The sequence below is a fragment of the Falco naumanni genome, chromosome 13, assembly GCF_017639655.2.
Source record: "Falco naumanni isolate bFalNau1 chromosome 13, bFalNau1.pat, whole genome shotgun sequence".
Lineage (NCBI taxonomy): Eukaryota > Metazoa > Chordata > Aves > Falconiformes > Falconidae > Falco > Falco naumanni.
The window spans coordinates 10967328-10986068 of NC_054066.1; the positions used below are offsets into that span (position 1 = coordinate 10967328).

At 39.8% G+C, this 18741-nt stretch overlaps 1 protein-coding gene across 4 annotated transcripts in view; it reads left to right on the forward strand.

The window, feature by feature from the left end:
• Nucleotides 1-18741, forward strand: part of NYAP2 (neuronal tyrosine-phosphorylated phosphoinositide-3-kinase adaptor 2) — a 147103-nt gene that overhangs the window by 89433 nt on the left and 38929 nt on the right. For all 4 annotated transcript variants that reach the window (XM_040613745.1, XM_040613743.1, XM_040613742.1 and 1 more), the window contains one exon: nt 17994-18206. In XM_040613745.1, coding sequence (XP_040469679.1) covers nt 17994-18206 — 213 coding nt within the window. The remainder of the gene's footprint in view (nt 1-17993; nt 18207-18741) is intronic.

Sequence of the window (18741 nt, forward strand, 5' to 3'; positions counted from 1 at the left end):
CAGTGAAGTAATAGGGAGATTTTGGTAAAGTGCAGACAATATTGAACATTCTTAAACATACTTCTTATTCATAAGTGAGCAAAAATCCCCTGTAAACCCCATGCCATCCAAGAACTATGGTAAATGGGATGGGTTTATGCTCACCAAGTAGGGCAGACATACCAGCTTTGGAAACTGTAGAAATTCCTGCAGCAAATGCAGCAAGTCCTGGGAATTTTCAGCGAATCTGTGCTGCTGCCTTGTAACTACCTCCAGAAAAATGTTCTCTATATACCTCTTGACTGAAATTGAATGCAGACCTTTCAAGGGACCTTTCACTGATAAATATGAAATAAGTCTTGCCCTGAAGATCTGTACCAAGAACAGCATCTTGGCCTCTCAAGGAGTATTCTGCTTGCTCCTTAGGAAGTAGAAACATGTTCCTTATTGGTCACAAATGGTAAAATGAGAGACATGAAATAGTGTTGTGGTTTAACTGCAGCTTAACTAGCACCACGCAGCTGCTTGCTCACTCCCCCCTGGTGGGATGAGAGAGAGAATTGGAATAGTAAAAGTGAGAAAACTTGTGGGTTGAGACAAAGGCAGTTTGATAGGTAAAGCTAGAGTTGTGCACACAAGCAAAGCAAAACAAGGAATTCATTCACTACTTTGCACCACCAGGCATCCCCAGGATGACAGGGCTCCATCGCATGTAATGGTTACTTGGGAAGATATATGCCATCACTCCAAACGTCCCCTGATTCCTTCTTCTTCCTCCAGCTTTACATGCTGAGCGTTTCATCCTATGGTATGGAATATCCCTTTGGCCAGTTGGGGCCAGCTGTCCCGCCTGTGTCTCTCCCAATCCCTTGTGCCCCCCAGCCTGCTCGCTGGTGGGGTGGGATGAGCAGAAAAGGCCTTGGCTCTGTGTAAGCACTGCTCAGCAATAACTAAAACCTCTCTGCATTAGCAGCACTGTTTCAGCACAAATCCAAAACATAGCCCCATACTAGCTATTATGAAGAAAATTAACTCTATCCCAGCCAAAACCAGCACAAATAGAAACACTGATCAATTACTTTAAGGACAAAACTTTCATGTTATAAATAGATACCAGTGGTGAAAAGACTCTGGAGTGCAGCTGTGTTGAGTAAATGAACAGGCTGACCATCTAAGCCGATTGTGATTTGCCTGGTATTTACAGTATGACTTAATCCTGTGGGATTACTGCACTGAGCAAGAAACAGGTTTGTGCTCAGATATTACAGTGATAGAAGACACTCCAAGATTTAGAGAAAACACTTACAGGTCTAGCATTTTATGTCTTGCAATTCTACATTAAAATGATCCATCATAAAGGTTCTTAGATTGTGGGGTTTGAATGTAGAATCTGACCGGACTGTCACATTTACATGCTGTGTTTATACATAGTGATAGTGTAGATTGGACTAATCATATGATCTGTTAAAGGAAATCTTGCTCCTGCAAATCACACAAAAAGCCTAAGACACTTATACAGTCGTGGTTGTTGGTTTTTTTTTAACTATGTGAGAGCAAATGTATAGCATGGGACTAACTGGGACTGCCATGGTTTTATAGTTGTCACTTCAGTGTAATTTGCTCTCAGCAGATAGAAAGATTTCCAGAATCTAGAGGATAATAACACCCTCCCCCCCAAAAAAAATAAAAAAATTATATGACTCTTGTGAAATCATGCTAGCAATCTAAGTATATTTGTTTCTAAAATACAAAATTATTCTGAGCAAATCTTAAGCAACTTTCTCATTGAGTCCTCCAGGACTCAACCCTCTGTGACTTGGCTGAACCTCTCACTGCCATATGCTAGTAAAAAAAACCAAACCAAACCAAAAAAAAAAAGCACAATACTAAAATTTACATTCAGCTGAGTGTATTTGTAAAATATTGCAACAGTTACAGAGAAAATTCTCTTTCATTTTTATTGTTATTACTGCAACTGACTTTGTGGAAATTTGGCATGTGAGTCTAAACTCAGATTTTGCTGGCTTCTAATTTGTGGCATTCTTGAGTGGGTTTCTTTTTGAGGAGGGGGACTGCACAAAACTTATTTCCATTCAACTGCTTTAATATACAAGCAAAGCTGCCCTTGTAGCCTTTCTGTATTATTTTTTTTACTCTTTCGCCATTTTTCCTTTTGTATCTCCATTTTATTCCTTATGGAGTTCATTGGAATTGCATTAGTGGGAAGCTGGGATAAATCAGTGATACTAAGGAGACTGTCACCTTAGGGCCACATTTTCGGAGGATATGAGCTTCCACTGAAGACCAGACATGTTGCTGAATGCACTCAGCATCCACCGGCTGCAGCTGTTATGTCTGTATCTGGATTTTATAAGCAGCTCATTTATTGTGCTGTTTTCTTCTAAAAATTCTCTTGTGCGCTGTTAGCATCTTAAATATGCATTACAGCACAATTATGAAGTGGGGAGAAAAGAACAAAGAAAAATAAATTGTAAGGCCAAAACAGAAAGGAAAAAAAAATTGTAGATGATGATCACAAAGGAAAGCAAAAAGATGGGGACAACCTCTACGGAAAACTGAATAAAGATGTAGAGTGTGAAAAATGTGAGAAAGGGGAAAAGGTAGATATTATTAATTGTCATTGACTGTTCTTTCACCCTTCCTGCTTTTCTGTGGGATGACATGGTAGCGTACCCTAACAGTTGGCAAACCCTTGTGAAATATAGCATCAGTCCTCAGAGGTTAGGGGGAAACTCTTTAAGGGGCACCAATACTGCCTGGTGTCCTTGGACTGCTGCAGTGCCCTTTTCTAATACAGTGGGAAGGTGTTTAAGTATGCCCACTCAATCCAGCTGTGTTGGAAAACACATTCCTCTTGTTTTTAGCATATGCACTGCGTGTCTGTTATCCACATCCTTCAGTAAAGAGGGAATTATGGAGGGAGAGAGGGAGGGAATGCTCTTTGGATTTTCTGGAGTTGTGCTGCCTGTCTTTTCTGCACCATAGAAACATGCTGTACTCTGTGAAAATACAGAACTGAAGTCATGTGCCTATAGGCACACCCACATCCTAAAAAGCAAAGCGGAGAAGCTGCTGGTGTGCAACTGAACTGCACCCACTTCCAGCTTCCAGGCAGGACATTTTTTCTGGGTGAAATGGTCCTGTAAACCCTTGCTAAGACCAGCTGTTTCTTCTGTGTATCAATTGTTTCTGTTTGCTAAGACTTCAGTTTCCTCATAATTTCCCAGGAACTTGGTGCCTGTTTTGAGCAAGTATTGCAAATATTCATCCTAACGAACCGCACAATGTAACCATTACCTCTGCTGTGCGCCCTGACTCTCTGCACGAGGTGTGAGATCAGGACATGCGATGCACAGCAGATTCTTGCTCTTTTCCTTAGCTGCTCTGCAGGGCTTCGTAGCTGCTTTGACTTTTGCCTATGGAGAATTTCACTTTTCAGCTTCTAGCCACATACAGGGAGGAAATTTGTGAATGTGCTACTTTGAAAATTCAGGTAACATGATTGAAAATCGGGATAATTATTAACATTTCCTGTTCCTGGCTGGTATCCACTGCATTAGGAATCTAAAACATTTTATCATAAACTGTCAAATAGTGTGGGGAGGGGAGGGGTGCAGAGATGGCTCTACTCGTTAAAAAGGAGCTCATGCTGATTTCAGGCAGCTGAGACACTCCCATGAAACGGAACTAAGCACAGATCTATGTACTTTCCTTCTGCTTTCCTTGACAGAATCAGTCAGCTATGCATGCAGGTTTGAACTGGCTATGTTAATTTTTTTTTCAAAATCTGTCTCTAAATCATGCCATGTAGTGTCTACAAACACTACACAACATGCAATACCTTGTATGACTTCAAATATGGGATGTGGTAGAGACCCCATCACTGGAAGTTTTCAAGATGCGATTGAACAAGGTGTCAGATAATCTTACCTAGGCTCCCTTTACTATGGAAGGTGGGACCAGATGATCTTGTGAGGTCTCTTCTGACCAGGGATGTTCTATAATTCTACGAAGAAAATATGGATTTAGAGTGGAAATTTTTAGATTTTTGGGGGGTTTTGTTTGTTGTTTTTTTTTAAATTGCTGCTGCTTTCCAGGGAGCTAGAAAGCAGCTTTGGGCTCCCTGTTTGATAGAATAGGGGAGAAGAGAGTTTGGGAAATGAGTTAAGTGAAAATTCACCCCATGTGGGTCTGTTGGGTTGTTTAACCAGCACCTCTGTGCATTAAATGCAGGATGAGGGACGTAAACAGGGCAGGATTTCAGTTTATGTATTTCTAGTAGAGTTAGGATGAAAAACACTGGCCTAAGAAGGATGGGCTTGGTACGCTATTGAACTATGCATACCTTCTCATTTGGATACCTGCTCAGCTTGTGGGATTCCGAAGAGGAAGAGCTTCCCTACAAGACTAGGTTGGCCGTGAAAAGTATTATAGCTACGCCACTATATACCATTGCTCAACTACTGCATAGCTGGGAGTCAGTATCAGAGACTGAAATTTGGAAGCCTATGTCATTTCTAACCTCTAGGTAAATATATGTTCTGTAGTTTTATATAAAGGGATGTCAGCCTAATTATCCAGCCCTTTTCTGCCTTGTAGCAATTGATTGCATGCACTATGAATGCTGTGTTCATCTAATGAGACAGCACAGCTTTACAGAAATAGTACTGTATAACTGAAGTTACTCCTGAACCTTTGAGCCAGAGGTGTATTGGCTCCTCCGACACAGGTGGAGCAGCTGTTTCACTAGAAGTTAGCTTTTCTAGTCTGATGACCCATGATATATATGAGATTAGACGAAGAGATCACAGCAGTCATGTCTCATCTGACAGTCCTGAAAGCAGATCTAAAAGAAAAGACTTAGAGGAGGGAGCAGGGGGAAACGCCAGAGGAAAAGGAGGGAAGGTAAGAGAACACCAACTTTGAAGAGAATGACACTTGTTCACCACTGGAAGGGTATGGTCTTACCACAGGTAATTGCATTTAGTTAAAGCCTGAAGAAGGCTGTGTCCTTGCCTGTCAATTACTATCTATCAAGATATAAGCAAGCTAAGGAGTGGCAGCATCAGAAATACTTTCTTCAAGTGCTCGCTTGTGAGTGCATATTCAGGGTGAGAGCTACATACACCTGCACACACGCAGGTCGTGAGCTGGGTGGTCTGCTGGTGTCAGTTAGGTCTCTTGAACTCTGCCCTTCACTAAGGGACATGCCTGTTGGGGTGAGTGTGCGATGTTGTGAGAAAACTGAAAACAACTGAAGTGTAAACATGGGGAGGACCAGACCTGTTGTCAGCATCCTTCAGGAACCAAGCTTTGGGGAAAAAACAAGATTCATTTTGCAGTTGAGTAGTCTTGAGTGCTGCTTCAGCCATACCTGTGGTTGTTCTTTACCACTAATCCTCAGATTCATTAGCAAAAAGAGGTGGGCACTGGACTAGAAGTTTTGATCCAGATCAGCTACCCTGGCCAGCTGGAGCCTTTTACTTGTTGAAGCTGACATGTGTTCCCCAACTAATAATCACAGGAAACAATTGGAAAGAAAAAATGATAACTTGATAGTAAGGTCATTCAGCTAAGCACACAAAAGGCAGGAAACTGACATTTCACCTACTTTTAAGTGGGAAAAAGTGAGCTGGGAAGCAAAGGTACAAAGAAGAAATGTGTGAAAGGATGCATGGCAGCTCAGTGGCAGCTCGCATGGCCCTGGGTGCTAGTCCCCTGGTGTAGCTGCGCCAACGCTGCCTCATTTTGCATTGCACGCCAGTAATTCAGTTCTTTCTTGGCACCAAGGATAATGCCAGGTTTGAGAACTTGTTTCGAATGGATGTCAGTAGGTATCTGTTCCTTGATTGAAATGCATGCTATGTCATTTGTTGTCTTGCTGCTCTCACACAAAAGCGAGTATGTCTGTTTTAAGGGTGTTTAGTCGCTCAAGTCACAAACGGGTGGGACGTCCCCTCCATTTTTAAGATGAAGGAATGTCTTTGTTACATGCAGTTATTAAAACAGAAAACATGCGTTTTGGGATGATATGCAATGGTTTTGCTAATTGGTACCATGACATTGTCTCCTCTTCTAATTCAGCAATTTAGGCTCATCAGAAAATCAGGTCCTCCTGGGATTATGACGGTATACAGAAGCATTGAAGAAGACATAATTTCATAAATAATTGCTCAGGTTTTTCTGGAAACAGCTGCTCTATCTGATTGATGTATACAGATTTATTTATTCCTCCTGTTTATATTACTTGACTGCTTGATAGAATTTGTGGTTAGCAATTTAATCAACATTTCTTTTTATGAAGAAGAAATAAACCTGTTCAGGGTAAAAAAAGAAAAATTAATAGAGATAAAGCTATTCCCTTTTTTTAGATTTCAAGTAAAAGATAGTTTCAGGTAAAGGACTAGAAAAGACATTTTCTCTTCTGGTTTAATGTACAGGGACATGGAGTTGTCTGAAAGCTGTTAAAAATAAAGGTGGGGGGGGAAAGCCTTAAATTCACTTACTAACACCTACTTCACTGTGTTGTGAATAAGCAAAGTAACATGTGCTGCACTTAGGGATGTAAATAATGATAACAGGTTGTGAGTTTTAAGTGCCTTTGATTTTTGTTTCCCTCCCCCATCCCCCCAACAGAGCTTTCTAAGCCAGAGAAATATCTTAACCTTTAGGCCAAATCCTCAGCACTTATAAATCACGGCCTCTTACTTGAAATCGGGAGAGCTACTCCAGTTTACACCATCTGTGTCTCTGGCTTCAAGAAAATAAATGTGTCCTTTGTGACTAGAACAGCTTGTATTCAAAATGGGGTAGTCATACAGCAGGATGGTGAATTGGAGAGTTTATTGTCTTTTTGTTTCAAACAGGACCGGACAATCTATGACCAATTAATGGGTGCTCAGTAATAATGGTAAGGCATGCTTAATCTGGTGATGTTTTCCATAAGTATATATTACCTTCAGTGAAACTGCTAAACAGAATTTCTTAAAATTCTCAGTGTTTTTTAGGGAAGGTGGTATCAGCATAGGGTATCAGGGTCCTCCTTTTGTGAAAGATCTAAAGGGAAAATGAAGATAATAGGAATCAAACTACTTTGATTTAAAGGCATGGTGCAGTTTTATTTACATAGCCTCTACTCAGGAGGTTGCTGAAGCCGGCTGGGCTGGCAGTGCCAGAGAGGCTTGAGAGGCCATGCCCAGAGGGCAGCAGCTGTGGCACTCGGGGTGGGTGGCTGTCCCAACCCCGCACTCCCATCAGTGCCCTCTCCCTGGGGTTGCTGGATTTCATAGGGAGCCATGCTTTATTTCTGTCTGCTACGGTTGTCTTGAACATAGACATGTTTAAACTATATATCCTGTAGAGCTGTTAGAGGATTGTCTGATTATCTCTAACCTGGTGTCAGTTGGAGATAATTTATTTGAAAATAAAATGGAGCCTCTTGCTGGGGGAAATGTAGGGTGTCAGCTTTGGTTTATAGGACTTCTGTAGAGCATCTTACAAAAATCGTATCATGTGTCGCAGCAACTGGAGAGTTAGCAGTTTAAGCAGGAATTGCAGTTCATATGTGAAGAGGATACCTGTGCATGTTAGCTTTATGGAATGGAGAAAGCAAGCTCCTGAGACTGCAGACCAAATGGGTGGCTGGGGACCGTAGTGCATCTTTCGGTGCCTCGGCTTGGCTGACTGGCTGAAGCAGTGACTTTCAGGGTGGGACCAGCTGGTGCTCCTGCCCTTGGCTTCGGCAGTACAGTGCTGCTTTAACTAGGCAGATGCTAGATCTTTCAGGACTTGCCTTTATAACTGAGCACTGGACCCTGAATTGCATTTTTTTCTAAGTTAAGAATCAGATTTTCTTTGCATTAGGATTCAAGTGCATTATTGTTTGTTAAATCCTAAAATTAAATCTAGGGACTGTTAGTAAGAAGACCTACATTTATTGTGTTTGTTGTTTAAGAAGTACGATGTTCATAAAGCACTTTGAACCAGATTTGGCACGTGCCACAGGTAGGTATATTAAGATCGCAGTTAGGCTTGCTTAAACTAAATCACAGGGAAGGACATTACAGTGTTGTTTAGGAAGAACAACCAACATCCCCCTGACCCCATCACCATCACCGAGCGGGCTTTAGGAAGGTGAAATACTGTGCGAGTTTCAAAGAGAGCAGAACATAACACTTTCCCCAAATTGTTGTGAGCGAAAAAAGTTTTGCAAACAAAAATATGCTTTTTTTTTCCAAGAAACTGGAATATCTACATCGTACCAAGAGGAGCTGCTCAAGATCATTGTTAAAAGAAAGTCTTTTGAATGCCAGCTTATGATCTGAAACCTGTTCTCATGATCTTTTGAGCTGCTGTCATTTTATATTTACAAGAGATGGAGTTTAATTAAATGCCTAATCTGTACTTACAGTGACATACCTCTAGCTGTAGAAGCTATGCAGTTTTAGGAGAAGATGGTGAGAACATTGGGGGAATAAAGGAATGAACAAGGTTTTCTCCCTCAGTTCTAAAATCTCCAATACTTCTGCTATTTCTCCTCTTGATATTTCTTAAAATGCCTGTACCTTACTGATCTGTGTAACAAAGACTGACAATTTCTTGGTCTAATTGGTTTCTATACCCATTTTTTAAAAACATACTTTTTTTGGCATGTCTGATTTGATTCCTGGCAGAGGGAGCTCAATTCTTAAGGTCCAATCCAAAGGTCCTTGAAATACAAGATAAGACATACTTCAGGGATCCCATGACAAATTATGGCAAAAGGAATCCTCTCCTTATCTTGGGCTGCTGTTCCTTGCAAAACCACGCTGCAAACCAAGACGCTTAAGTGCCCAGAATGTAGCAGTAAATAATATAAAGGCTAAGAAAAGATAGTGGATGACCGCATGATATGCTACGCACTTTTGTCAGTGTATTATCTAATCTACCTATAATATTCTGATAAAAATGTTTAGACTGAACTGAGAAAAGGTGGATATGCTTCTCCTTAAGTTTTCTCTGGACCTTCCAGAAGTCTATCGGTAATGAGAAATCAGAGTTAGAAATAGCTTTATTTGGATTATACATGTAACATTGATTCAAATATTGAACAATGAAACTGTAGAGTTGTACAAACATGCTAGGTATAGATAAGGTGAGAAGTACAGGAACATTGAAGAAATAGTTGTCAGGATAATAATGCATATTAAAAAATTAGCTACATTTGCATTCAATTTGATGTGAAGGGGTTCAGGTTACTTTTACTCCTCTGAAGAGAATTATCCATCCCTAATAATTACTTTTTTGTTAAAACAGTAACATGCAATTAGCACTTTATCTGGCATTTAAGAATGAGTAAGGAGTACCATTGTTCTTGTAACTACTCATCTGAAACAGAGAAGCTGCATGTTTAATTTTGCTGGAGATGGAAATTATTTTTGTGTGTGACTTAAATACATAACTCAAAAAGTACCTTCTTCCAGAAAATCTATAGCTATTTTACTGCTCTGGCAGTTTGCGTAATTTATGTTTGATTTATATATGCTTTAACACATACAAAGACACTTGAGCCAGCCACACTAGCGGCTCTGCACACTTGTGGAAGCAATAATAGTAATGTCTTACAAGCACAGGCATCAGCCAGAGCTGTATAAGGCCATGCAATTCTATTTATTTCCTGAGGATCTGAAGTCTGCGCTGTCACAGATTAACGGTTGCTTAGTCGGCAAGAGTAAAACCAGTTCACAAAATGATACCTCTGATTAGAAAGTGGGGAAGGCCTAAAATTATTGGCTCTGTTAAAAAGAACAGAAAGACAGAATGACATACGAGTTTCATTCTACAATTGTAAGAAACCTTGGGCATGAACTTGCAGAGCAAATAGTGCCTGGGACCCTGACCCATCTAGGCTTGTCACAAAGGCTGCATGGAAAAGCCCATATGCCTGTGCCTGACTTTGTAAAACGAGAGCAAAATTCAGGTAGGGCCAATGTTAAGGCAGTGTCAGGATTCCCTTTTGCTGGTAAGGTATTGTAGTAGGAGTGCTGTACAAATGGGACACTTGTTCCCATAATGAAAGACAAATTTTCTCATTCATTAATGCAATCAATAAAGAGAAAAGCATTAATAGAAATGTTTTTCATAAATGTAGTTAAAATACAGACAAAATAGCCAGGAAAGAATTCATTTTCACTCCAACTTTCTAGTTGACTTTTGTATGTGATAATATGAAAGTGGGGGTTTCTGTCCCATTTTCAGTGTCCATTACTATCTCTGCACTTTTCTGACTAACAAAAGATTCTCATTTGCTGCTGAATCTGGATGAAGGCATACACTTTAGAAGAAATTAAAGTGGTCAAACAATGGAAAACCCCTGCATTCAAATGCTGATGTAGTTCAAAGGCTGTTTTTCAGCAGAAAACTTGACCAAAAAAATGTTGACAAGTTTAATATAGTCAGCACTTCTGTGAAAGATTGATATTTTTGAAGTGAAGCTTTGAAACTTAAGGTCATGAACTTTCAACAAAAACATTTTTCTGAAAGTGCCTGTATATTTTAGCTTTTTTGGCTTACCCTTGCCATACAGTGCTAAGACGTGCAGTGCCCACCAAACCATTGTTTCTTCATCCAAACGTGAAACCCATATATTTAAGAACCTGAATGAGCGTGCAGTGAAATGAACAGGGTTGGGAAGGAAGGCAATTAAGGAAGAGCAGGCACCACCTTCTCTTCAAATCAAATGCTAGCAACAGTTGGGCAACCTTTTACAGTCACTGATTTCCACAGTTTAATAACATATTCCATCTGACCATGTTTTCTTTGATCGGCGTTGAGTTTAGGGTGGGGATGGCAGTATATGCTTGTGTTGCACATGCATGTCGCTAAGTAGTCCAAGGCTAGTGTCAGTGATGCCAGCAGAGGAAGGTGGGGAGAGAAGTTTCACAAGACAGGTGCATTCACACTGCTCAGGCTAGTCATCTTCCTTCTTCTGCTTCTTAAATCTTATTTGCTGCAAACAGATACAGACTGTGTAGGGTACCGTAGATGGGTATGAAACATATGCACACACATGTAGTTGTTTTACTGAAAGATCAGCCTGGATTATCAGCAGGAGATTTGGGTGCACAAGCTATGTAAGAGAGATGTTTGCAGCTCAGCAGGACCAACTGCGCTATATGGTCATATGAATCAACATAGCTGGCTAGCCCCAAATAATAACTGCTGGAAGGAAAACCCTTGCTCTTTTGAAGTCAATGACAGAATTCCCTTTGAATTTCTGTACTTAGGTTTTGGCCCAGGAAGGCACTGGGGAACACAGAGGCTTCTATTGAGGTGCTCTGAAGTGCAAGTCAACAGTTCCCAACATTGCCAGCTCTGAAAGGAAAACAAAAGAAAAATATGCAGTAAATATCAGAGAATAAAGTGCTGTGCTTAATTATGTGACTGGTCTGAGGTAAACAGCAAACCTATTAATAGAGTGCCAAAAGAACATCCTTTCCAAGAATGCTGTTTGATTTAATGATGCAAATCTCAGGACACTGCTTTTTATTTGCTTTGGTAATACATCTGTACAATGTGTATCTTCCAGATGTGGCCCCTTCGGTCAGAGAGTCGGGCTGTGAGGTGATCTGCAGCAGAATAGGCACACTGGAAAGATCAATCACAGTATCAGAAGAAATCATTAAGAAATGATGATGGCCCTGTTGGAAACACGTCATGCTATCATCATTCTATAATATATGACAAAATATAATCATCTTGGATCAAATGGCTTACCTTATGTACGACTAAAACCAGGTTTTCCTGTATTTCAATCAATCATCAATATACAAGAGGATTTTTTCTCTTACTCTAGGACTTCAATGTTAAATGTATGTCTTACTATACAGAATTGTTAAAATTTCATCTTTTAGGTGACTAATAATGCCAGCTGAAGTTTATTGAAACATAAAGAATTCAATTTTATTCTATTTTTTTCAAACAGATTATAACACATAATTTTCCTTGAGTATTTTTATTCTAAAGTTTTGGATGATCTTTTGGTATAGATCCATCTCTTCTTTTGTTAGTCTTTTGCACCACATTGCATTGTTAGCTTTTTGTTTTCCTATCTTATTTTCCTAGCCAGGATTGCCCACGTAGCAGCTTGGGGATAGCCATACAAAATCAACCAGACACACATCTTCAGCAAACCCTCTTTCCCCTCCCTTTGTTGTCTGTAGCCAGCAGATGTGATCTCCACTGGATTTCACTGTATAAAACAAGTCAGAACAAAACAAACCCTACACTGCTTACAGAAACATGTGCTCAGTGAACACTGAGAAGCATTTCAGCCATGTCTCCTTAAATGTTAGATGGTTTGTGAGACTTTTTGAGGATTTCTATTGATTTTGCATAGAACTAGGTCAGAGCTGCTTTTAATTGAACAAGCTGGCTGCTGCAAGTCTCACTTAACTGTAAAAAAGGGGTATTAAAAAATTGATATGCAAAGCAAACTTCTGCTTAATTAGCAAGCAGATGAAGTCAGAATAGACAAACCACCATAGTTAATAAAGATGAGGAAATGGCTTTCACTGACAGTATAATATACTCCTATTTTTTGGGAAAAATGGCTTAAGTACTGAGCATTATCCATGCTTCTTGCATGTGGTTTTAATAGCCTGTTAGCTTTCTTTAGGAGAGGTTGGGATAAATTTACAGCTGTGTAGATCAGGCGAACCACCACATGTCAAGAAAGCTGTTAAAAGGCAGCTCTAATTTTTAAATGTGTGATAAAGGTAAATAAAAATCCCTGGTGTGCAGAAAGAAGAAGCTGTGGGATTCCCTCCTGGGCTGAGTATTGCTCTACACCCAATGCCCGTGGAAGTGGTCCGGCTGTAGCGGATGGGGCATGCTGCTGCCACGCTGGCAGTGTTACAAGGGACACTGGTGGGGCTGTGCCTGGCTTTGCGCCTGCTCAGGGCCCTGGGTTAGGCATGGCTTGCTGAGCAGGGCTGCTGCCAGCTCGGCAGCTCCATCCCAGGTACGAGGGTGAGAGCTGGAGCCTGGGATGTGTCTCTGGTAGCTCTGATGGTCACACACGCGTGCTGGCTGCTATCTAATCCTGTGTCGCCACACCTGCTGATGGCCAGGCGTGCCCTTGGGGATACTCTGTGCTCCCTGCCTTGTGGCTGTATGAGGTGAGGTCTGACATATCGGGACTGGAGGAGACCAGGAGATCTGATTCACATCTAAACTCCATCCCAAGTGACTGACTTTGCTTTACACCTGTATGCATACACTGAATTTTAGACCCTGTGAGTAGTACCATTTGCTTCCCCCAGTATGCGAGTTCTGCCTAGAGTCATGCATTATTTATTTAAGTTTATAACAAACACACAGAAAAAAAAAAAAGTAAATGAATAATGCATGGATGGTTAGCTTACACATTTCAGCTCACAGCTGAGAGAGATGGCAGACAGCAACCCTCATTTTAAGTTCCTTAAGACAATTGCTTTTCTTTCTTCCCCCCAAAACCTCAAGCTGTAATAAAGGTTCTGCTCTTTATCACTTTAGCATTACGCTAAGAAGTCACCAGGACTGAAATCAATTTGTGCTTAAGAGCAGTGTGCCAGACTGGCCACAGAGTATACATTAATTTGAATAAGAGATTTTTTAGGTAAGGTGTTCTCCATAGGTGTATTTTTCAGTTTGCTTTGGTCCAGGTTACAGCTGACTAACTCAGTTTGTTTCTCACTTTCTTTAGCATTGATTAATTTTCCAGTACCACAGCTCATATGCCAGCCTTGCGTAGTCTGCAGCTCTTAGGGGACCTTTTGTAGAGCATAGAAGGGAAATTGTACGTGTCAATTATTTGTAAAATATGTTTTCTCTCAGAGATTTTAGCCACCATCTTATTCTTGAAATGGAAAAGCCTGAGATTCAGGTAAAATAAACAAATAAGAAAAATGCATATCTTTGAATATTGAAAGAAAATGACACCTGGAAGTGCTTGAAACATTTGAACGCCTTTATGGCAGTTCAACCAACTGTATCCATAAATATTTAAAGCAGTGAATTATTTCTTGAAATTTACATTTTTATGTACTATTTTGGCTTAAGAATTATTGAACAATAAAGATGCTTTCCATAATAATTTCAGCTTTCAAAATATAGCACTTGACTGTGAAAAGATTTGCCCGTGGACATCATATGATTGAGTGAGCTCCCAGCATAACACTGAGCATCAATATCTCCTAACTCCAAATTAAGGTTTTTAACAGCATGAGGTAACTTAGATCCCATCTGTGTTTCTGGACTTCTCAAATAAAAAATAAAAAAAAAGCTGTGCAGCAGCTACTGTTACATTTCAGCAGAAAATATATAAATAGATATATATAACTGATTGAAGTTCATGTTTTCAGTATAGGATCAATGTGGATAAAGTGGTCATTTAAATCCTGTTGTAGCTTTTATAAAGAGTTACTCCGTTTAAAATATACTGGTTTGCTTTTTAGTTGATAAGGTCACCACCCCATAGGTAACCATAACTGGCAGCTACACACGTGTTCTGCTTTCTGCCACTGCCTCGTGCCTGACTGCAGGAATGCAAACACGGAGCAATGACTGTGCTTTTATGAGACATTCAGTAATTTGTACCACTGAGCTTGCTCCATGGAGCTACATTTGCAGCAGGGAGTAGTTAACAGTATAAAAACATCCAAATGACTGGGACAGTCAACAAAAAGTCCCAGTAATGCACTGTGACCTGGGAGGGGAGCATTCTACATTTCTGGAGCTGTCACAGGCACATTAGAATTTCAGTTGAGCAAGAGATAGCACAGTGTTTGGGTTTTTTATTGAATTTGAATATGATTACTACTGACATTTATTAAGGCAGCTGAAATTATTCTAAAACCCTTCCCAAAATGTTTGAGAAAATGTGAGACATTATTTTGTTTTTTCATTTTTTATGTATTTGCAAGTGAGCAGGAAAGCAGTATTACATAAAACTATATAAAGCACTGACTTGTTGTTTTTCTGACGGTGTATCAATGTTACTGATAGTGATCACCAAATAATAATGATTCAGGCTCTGCGATGGGTTACATGACATTATAATCTACATTATAATCTGATTCAATCTGCTTTTCATTTTTAGGATATATTACTTTTCAGATAAACTGAGAACTGAAAATCCCTGAGAAAGGATAGTGGAATACAAATTTACAAAGTCTAGACAGCCAGCTGAAAAGTGATTTTCTTCACCTTATAAAGAAATAGACTATAAGCCAAATCTTTATTTAGTCTGAATATTTCCATAGTTTCCAGCTGGTTGCAGAAAACTGCTGTACTTTGATTCAGCTGATAATGAAACTAAGAATGCACAAATCATTTTTATCAGGCAACAAGTACAAATGCTTCTCTGTTAAGTAAACTGAAGTGGATAAATCCTTAGCTCCACACTCAACAAGAGTGTTTCCACTGCAACTAAGGGCTGACTGCATGAACGTGTGAAATTTCAAGGGGTGGTGTTCAAGTAGTGTCAATGAGGCGCACACAGAGATTTTCACCAAGGTAATCACAGCCTTTCCAGTAGCAGCTGCATGACATAGTAAATTAAATCTATTGAATGATGCATTAAGTTGGTGGGACACTTGCAAGGTCAGATTCTGACCTTTTTTAAAGCATATTTTATTCTTTTGGCTTTCTATTCATTTTGCTGGAGAGGAAAATCTGCAATCTAGACAGCCTCCAGTATCAGTGGGAAAAAGGATTGTGTGCGTTTCCAAAGAATTTTGGAACTTGGTTCCTATCTTTGCTTTTCCCAGATAAGCAGTATCTTAAAGAAGTGCGTGTTATTGGTGTAAAGAAAAAAATCGTATCTGATTGCATGTAGCTGTTATGCAAAAAAGTACATCATTATTTTTGATAGATCAATGCTCAGAAAAAATATAAATGTATTTTTGTTGATAACTAGTTTTGAACTGTTTCAGTCAGAATTCGAGCTCTCTGTCTCAGCACAGCTCTGTATTAGCAAGCCTCTCTGTGCAGTCACAGACAGAGCTTTGTTACAGACACTCCGTAGCAAAGGTCCCTGAAAGGCAGATGTCATGTTATATTGATACAGACTGTTATTCAACCTTGTACCCTGCTGGGGTTACCAACTAGGAAAAGCAAACATGTTTTATTTTCATTAAAGTGTCTTTTTGCATACATTAAAGTAGGTAAGTGACCTAAAAGTTCAAGGAATAGGTTTGATTTTTGAAGGTCTTTGTCACATAAAATGTCACTGAATCCTATTTATGAGACTTGTTAAACTGGGGTTGTTTCATTGTTGTCTCATGGAGTGTTACTACTGTGAGCAATTAAAAACAGTATCTTTAAGGTTCTGGTATATCCTTAATATTAATTTTTATTATTAACTGGTAATAACTTATTAAATACACTAATGATTACATAGTGCACTGCATATCCAGTTAGACATTTTTACATGTTTCCTGTATGATGTTTCATTGAGGAAACTTCAGGCTGACTGTGTTGTTGCTCATCAAGTTCATCTGCAGACTGGGATGTCAAAGAAATCAAAAACAACATGAGATTTTGTTTCTGCTGTGCATGGATGGGTCTCTACCATATCATAGACATATCTGATATTGCACCTTCCACTGTTTGCAGTAGCAAGGGTAAACTGTGTGGGTTTCTGAGCCTCAAATTAAAGTTTTTGGAATGTAGTTCTTTTTCTGGGACTCTATCTTCTGAGCAGCAATTACTGTTGGCTAGTCCCAGTTCCTGGCTGTGGGGATAACTGGGAGAGGAAGTGGCTGCTGAGACAAATTTTGCCATTGCATCTCTGGCAGTCCTGCAAAGCCACTGGTGTTCTGCATGGGTTCCATGGGGAGCTGTTTTCATCTCCTGACAGAGATGCAAATGGTTTCTGGTGTTTTCCCTTTCCTTGGCTGTCCCAGATCTTGTGATGTCCCTTGTAGCCACAAAAAAAGATGTTGAGATAGGGCTTAAGGGAGGACTGTCCATCTCTGTCCAAGACTGTAGATACATACAGAAATTAAGGTACATCAGGGGGTTCATTTACCAAACCTGAATGTCTAGAACTGAGGGTATCACATAAGGATGTCTTTGGGATTAAATATGAGGTATAATGTTCCAAACTCAGATGTGATTTTTTTGGGGGGAGGGGAGGGGTAAAAGGAGGTAAAACAGTTCAGCAAGCTTTGAATAACTAACACTGTAATTAGCTGTTACAACTAAAAGCAGTCTCATGTTTTTTCTGTGTCTACTTTTTCATGTGAATTTTTCACAGCTACAGATGGAAAAGATCAGGAATGAATTGTTTCTCTGTTCATTGCTCAACCTGCAAGACAAGAAATGAGGGTCTCAAGAAAAGACCAGAAAATCACCAGCCATGAAGAAAGCAGACATCTCTGCTTCACTTGAAAAATCTTTCAATTGTTTTTTTGAATTTCTCCTCCTTGTATTGACTCATGGTGTTGCAAGCAGAAAGTCATTTTCTGACTCCAAGGATTTTCCAACCAAGTGAAATTTTATTCCCTTGGTTATGCTGGGCAGACCCAAAATATGAATACTGGACAGTTTTTTGGATTGTGTGCTTTTTATTAGAGCTTATGAGGAGTAGAGATATGTTGTTTGCACAGTATTGCCTTAGGAGAGAGCTTCCTTAGGAAGTATCTGAGGAAGAACCTGTTCCCACTGAAATGACAGCTGAGAAGAATTCAAGTATTTCCATAACTTGTTAATAAAATCCTATTTTCAAAAATATTTTCCTGACATATAAAAGTTGTAACAGAAAAATTACATTTTATCCATCTGCTGCATTGTGTATGGTTTTAATAATTAAAAATTGTATTGAAACCTACATAAACTAAGTAAAATTGTGATATAAATTGCCTTAAAAGATTTATGATTGGTATATATGGAGCATTGAGCAAGACATTGTTACATGATATGGGTAATTAGTAGACGCTCTATAACAAAATGTGCACTTGTGTATTTTGTAGAACCGTTAGATGAGCTGAAGATCAGAAGTCATAGCACCGAACCACTACCAAAGCTGGAAAACAAAGAGAGGGGAGGCCATCACGGGACAGCTTCCTCCAGGGAGCCAGGGAAAGCTCAGGAATGGGATGGAACGCCAGGCCCGCCTGTGGTGTCCAGCAGGCTGGGGAGATCCTCTGTCAGTCCCACCATGTTGGCTGGAAGCAACAGCTCAGGTATGTCAAGTAGCAGAGCAAGGATGATTTCATTAATCTCCTTTGTGATCTGAAGGCTCTCTAAAGATAGACAGTATAGGTAAGTATCCAGCTTCTTTAGAATTCCAAATATCTTCTAGAACCTGCCCTGCCCATTGCCTGCTGCACTAACAAGCATTGCGTGGCCTGCTTGTGCTCTGCACTGGAACAGGATTGGGATGGCGGCAGGTGATACAATCATGTAAGCATGCCGTTCATCTGTTTTAAAAGAAGAAAGGAATTTCACTTGACATTGAAAAGGGACACTATGGCAAAGACACCCCCAGGATGGCACCTCAGAGGGAAGTTCATGAATTCAGATATCACATACAGTAACAAAACCACACTATGCAGAAACAGGGCCATCTTACTGATCAGCACAGTGAGTGGACACAGGCAGCCATTGCTTTATGTTTGTACATAAATTTCTAGAAAGTGACTATGGGTTTCAGAAATGTCAAATTCATGCCTATCAATGTCATTAATCAAATTTTATATATATAAAATAGTGAAATGC